This window comes from Sphaeroforma arctica (assembly GCF_001186125.1).
Source record: "Sphaeroforma arctica JP610 unplaced genomic scaffold supercont1.2336, whole genome shotgun sequence".
NCBI lineage: Eukaryota > Ichthyosporea > Ichthyophonida > Sphaeroforma > Sphaeroforma arctica.
The window spans coordinates 733-6324 of record NW_014038222.1 but is presented as its reverse complement, the minus strand read 5'-3'; the positions used below and the strand labels follow the sequence as shown (position 1 = coordinate 6324).

The window sequence follows — 5592 nt, the reverse complement described above, 5'->3', positions numbered from 1 at the left end:
CAAAAGCAACCCGCTTAAAACGCACTCCATCCTGGAGCAGGGCTGATATGGGCTTCAGAATCTTAGAGAACCCATCAATATGGCGTTGCCAGAATGCCACAGTGTGGTACCAAGACCGCAAACCGTGTTGGTTGTCGGGACGGTCAACATCAAGGAGTGCTGCTAACCGATCAGCTGAGATCGTGACGCCCTGATGGTTGTATCACCTACCCAGGATCTTCATAGGCCACATATAGTACCCGATCCGCCTTTGAAAGACCAAACTGAATATCATATTTGTCGCACCGTTCAAAGAATGCAATAAGGTGATCCCAATGCTTCGAGACATCCACAGAGGAGATCACGTTATCATCAATATACCATTTGATACCCTGCAACTCGTCAAACAGACGACCCAGAGTTTCTTGGAATAGCCACGACGCGCCGAAGTATTAGTAACAGTCCCACGGAGTTTGGAATGTTAATATATCCTAGCTCGTATTTTCCAGCGGAAGCTGGTTATAATCATTACAACAATCAACAACAGAGACCCATGGTTTGCCCGCGACATGCCCAAACTTCTCACCCTCGGTGGGGATGTTGAACGGCTTCTGCTTCAGTCCTTCACTTGGCGAAGTTGATGCAATACCGACAGCCACCCTTAATCTTAGGAGTAACCCGCGGGTACCCATTTTCTTGCTTGGCATTGGTACTTTGCTTGACCAGGTCATCAATCTTGCCTTTCATAGTTACCACCTTAGGGTGGTCAAGGCGCGGATTCTTCTGACTACGGACTCGTGCGGGAGGCTCGCCCTCTCTAGTGGGTAGAGCTTGATAGGGTCAACCTTCATGATCCTGTGCTTCTGCTTGTCATAGGCTCGTCCCTCAATCAAGGCTTCCAGCTGTGCCAGGTCCGCTTCGGACTTGATAGCTTCCTTGGCTAACTGCCGCAGCCCAGAACGGTCAAACTCAAAACACTTGTTTGCATGCCGATCACATTCCTCAATCTTCTCAGGCTTATCTAAGTCATCGAGGGCATGATTTGGAAGATCGATACGATTGACCAAGTCTGGCAAGCGAGGGAGGAATACCCCTTCCATATCCTTGGCTTGCGGGAGGACTTTCGCCGGGACAGTGTCCTGCTCAGTATGCTCTCCATGCTTCGGCCCGAAGATCCTGGACTTCTACACCGGAGGCGCCCCCTGTGGAGGTCACCCCGGGAGAGCAATTCAGAAGCGAGGTCGTAGCGGACTTAGGTCCCTTAGCTACCGCTTGCGTTGGTCTCATGATACACCGATCATGAACCCCTATCTTTTCATCGGTTGAAGTAGAGGCCCATTTGCTTGTACCCTAACTAACAGAACCGGTCGAAGATTTTGCCATGACGGACTTAAGTCCGTAATTCGTCACCTGCGTAGGTATCGTAAATGACTCATACCGAACATGCTCATTAAGAGCTGCCGTCTTCAATCGTCTGGCCGGATAGGGACGCTTGTTATGCGCCCTTGGTCGGCTCAGGGACACTGTACTATGATCAGAGTCAGTATCATCCGACGAACCGGATATCAAGCTCCAGCAGGACTGATCACTGCTGTCGTCGCTTGCATCTGTCCGAGCCGCTGAAGCCGGACGCCTCAAAGACGCTGACTTCAGCAAACAATGACTCATAGTGAGCCATACTATGTTCTCGTCACTTGAGGTATCAGAGTCCGACATTATGTCCGGACAGTCGTCATCTCCAGACGACACCTCAGAAGCTGAACTAAGGTACTGTCCCAGGGGAACCACCATTGTCGGTACCGCTACGAAGGCGCTCGTTGGCTCCACCAGCCACACGCTCTAACGGTCGACGCGGCTTATATCGCTTTTTCATCGTCTTTTTGCCCCGCGCCCGCGGTTTCGGCTGTCGGAAGCCAAGCAACAAATTGACTTGCGGGGCTCAAAGGAACATTCGTATCCTTGACCCACGACCACTTAATGGCTCATTGAGGTACTAAAATTGTCTAATCCTCTTGCCACATAAGCGCCCAGCTCGATTGCCGTATCTGATCATACTCAATGAGTATGTCACAATCCATATGTATGTCTTCCACGACACAGTAGTAAGGGTGGCCTTTTGCTAACGCATATGCCCCCCCAATGGAGGACCATATAGGCTTCCAGGTCTTCCCACGGCACTGAATACTTTGAAGTCAAAGTCCTCATGACATCTATTCCTTCCAATGGGGGCCCTGCATAGCTGTCCCTGGCTGTCACACTGAGCAAAACAAGCATGCGATTCGTCACAAAGTTGAACGTGCAGCCCGAATCCGCATACGCCCACATGTGAACAGCGCCAACTACCGCAGGAACAAAGGCACCATTTCATTTGCGACGTGGCTTCTTCTTTAAGGCAGCGCCTGCCGATCCCCCATAACTTAGGCAGTTCTCAGCCATGTGGTTCGTGATCGTGACAAACTGTACAATACAGATCACCCTCTTCCGACGACTCGGAATACGCTCTGTCTCCACTATGGCTCCCTCTATTCTTTCCACGACCCCACTCACGACTACGTGGGCGTGAGCTATTCCGCCCCAGAACATGAATGCGAACACCCTCTAAGCGAGTCGTCGTCCTCTTACTCCGACCGCCTGCCACGCGATCTTCAAGGCTTGGAATAACACCCATCTCTGCCCTTCTTGTGATACCGTTCCGAATTTTGCTCTCTCGGAGACCGAGAGCGCAAGTATTGGAGCGTACAAACTTCTGAACCGAATTGGTTAGAGTTTATTGTTGAACATTACTGATTATTTCTGATTATTTGTACTCGAATAAACTATGGTAAAATTGTGGTGAACTATATTCCAGCATGGGAATATTGTTAGCGCGTGGATCAGGGTGAAAAACCTGGTTTTGGTTTAAACCGAGAGGGAAAGGTTAACCTGTCCAAAACCCCCCAGAAACCAAATCAAGGTTGGTGCTGTTTTTGAGGAGAGGTTGGAGGATAAGTATGATCCTGTAACAGTGTGTTTGTAAAATGTTCGTGTTTGGGTTTTGAGAGACATTTAGTAAGTAGGTCAGCGGGGTTGAGATGGGTGCTGACGTAGTGGAGGGTGATCATGCCTGATTTAGCGCAATCATGGATGTAATGTGCAAAAACCGCGATGTGTTCAAGACCCTTGGCGGTGCCTGTGCCAAGCGCAACCTTAATAGCAGAATGGTAATCGACATGTAGAGTAGTCGCTGACGAGAAACCGAGTCCCATGGCATTGAGGATATTCCGAATCCATGCGATATATCGTGTAGTCTCTGACGCGGCTATATACTCTGCCTTTCTGTTTTTGGCTGCGCCAATGGACAGGAGAATTGTTGATAGAGACAATAATTCCTGTGTGCGATTTGCGTGTGAGGAGGCAGAAGCCCCAGTCAGAATCGGTATGAGCTGTAATGTGGCGGCTGATGTCCAGATTGTCGGGAGTTACGCGATAGTGGATGGCAAGATGTTTGGTGGTGATTAGGTAGTGGAGTATACGGGTGAGGGCAGTGTAATGGGAGGTGAGTGGTGCAAAAATGAAGGCGGCTAATTGGTTCAATGCGCATGCTATGTCGGGGCGGGTCATATTAGCTGTGAACCCGAGTGCTCCGAGGAGCTTGCAATACTTCCCGTGAAACAAGGGGCCGGTGAGATGACCAGGATGGTCGCCCCGTGCTAGGAGTATATTTAGGGGGCGCACCAATGGCATTAAATGCTTGACCCATACGTTCAATGTATGGTCTTGGAGGATGGCAATAGTGCCCGATGGGTACTAAAGTATGCGAAGGCCAACGAGATGGCGGGCAAGCCCCAGACTCTTCATGCTGTAGGTTTTAGAGAGAGTAGTGTAGAGCCACTGCTCCTGGCCAGAGTCGCATATAACCGCTGGTACTATTTGTCAACGTAAATGACGAGTATAATGTCACGGGCGGTGTGGAGCCAGATGTTCTCATTCTGTTGACTTTGGATAGAGCCAAGTCTGGTGAGAGTTCGTCCGATGTCTTGGCTCCAGAGGCGGTTTAAGGCTGTATCGACCTCGAAGGAGCTTGAGAACTGTGTTGGGGGGATAGTGGCCAAGTTCTACACTGCCTTTGGGCGAATACATGTAGACCGGTGTGTCTAGTTTGGAGTAGAGATAGGCCGTGTTGACGTCAAAATGATGGACTGTGCGGTGTTGAAAAGCCGCGGTGGCTAGGAAGGTACGGAGCGTGGTGGAAGAGGTGGTCGGGCCATACATATTCCAAATAGAATCGCCATGCATCTGTTTGTCGCCGCGGGCCACAATCCGGGCCTTGAGGACGGTAAGGGCCCCGTGCTCGTCATGTTTACGTGTAAATACATATTTAGAGTAGATGATCTTCGCCGTGGACGGGACAGCGTGCAGGGGCACGATGTCGGCGATTTTGTTGCGGTCGTGTGCCGAACGTTCGCGATCAATGGCCTGTGACCATTGAGGCCATTCGACACTAGATTTGGCCTAAAATTATTGGACCAAAATGTGTACGGTCAGAAGCCCCAAAATTGGGGAGAGGTTCAGCCCACTGCACGCAGACCAGAAAGTCGGACAAAAACAAACAGGACAAAGATCAACCCAGTAACTCGTAGTACAATAACAGGTGCAGGGCACAAATATTTTTGTTTCAAAAAACAAGATATAAAAACATGAACGTTAACGTTTTCACACTTTGGCCTAAAAAATCCGACGTTTGAGCTCTGATTTTTCGTATTGCTCATTGCTCTTCAGCTTTCATCATGGGGAGCTCATTGCACACAGCTTCTAACTTTGAGAGTTCAGTATCAAAATTATTTATTTCAAAAGATTTTTAATCTTTCCAGCCCCGCTTTATCGGGTTCTCAGTCTCTATGCTCTGTGCGAGTATGTATTCTCTCCAGCTACAGGCTTAACCATGGTCTTCTTGTATTTAACGAACAATTTCCCCACGAGTGCTTTTGTCAAAGCATCAGCAGTCATCTCGTCTGTGGGCGTGTATCGTAGGACCACCGAATTGTCTTGAATTTTATCCCGGATAAAATAGTGTCTTAGGTAGAGGTGTTTGGTCTTGCGGTTCACCTTATCATCTTCACCAATTTTTATCGCCGATCGGTTGTTTTGATTGATGACAATTGGTCCAATGTCGATATCAAGTTCCGACAATAAATTTTGCAGCCAGCAGATTTCCTTTGTGACATCATTTAAAGCAATAATTTCTGCTTCGCAAGTGGACTGCGCTGTCAGTTTCTGCTTTCTTGATCCCCAAATCACAGGTGCACCGCACATAAAAATGACGTAGCCACTTTTTGATTTACGGTCTGTTGCGTCAGAGGCAAAGCTTGCGTTAGCGAAAGCTACCGGCTGTAGGGGTATCTCAGGGTCAAACCTTAGTCCATATCCAGAGGTGCCTTTCAGATATCGAAGTATTCGCTTGGCAGCGTTCCAGTGATAGCTCGTTCAGACGAGTCTGCGCCACACCTTAAACATATCTAGCTGCCTCTGGATTCTCTACTGGTAAACAAAAACCAGCAATACTATTGCTACATGGAATTTCTTCACTATAGTTAGGTCGGTGTGGCATATGCCATAAAGTAAATGGCAACACAA

General features: G+C 48.8%; 1 protein-coding gene across 1 annotated transcript; it reads right to left on the bottom strand.

Annotated features, from left to right (window-relative positions):
• Nucleotides 1-728: 728 nt before the first annotated feature.
• SARC_12482 (hypothetical protein) lies at nucleotides 729-1770 on the bottom strand (the record flags this gene model as incomplete). The annotated part of the gene is made up of 2 exons (XM_014293410.1): nucleotides 729-1163; nucleotides 1339-1770. The coding sequence occupies 2 exons, from the start codon at nucleotides 1768-1770 to the stop codon at nucleotides 729-731; spliced, it is 867 nt and encodes a 288-aa protein (XP_014148885.1).
• Nucleotides 1771-5592: the final 3822 nt, after the last annotated feature.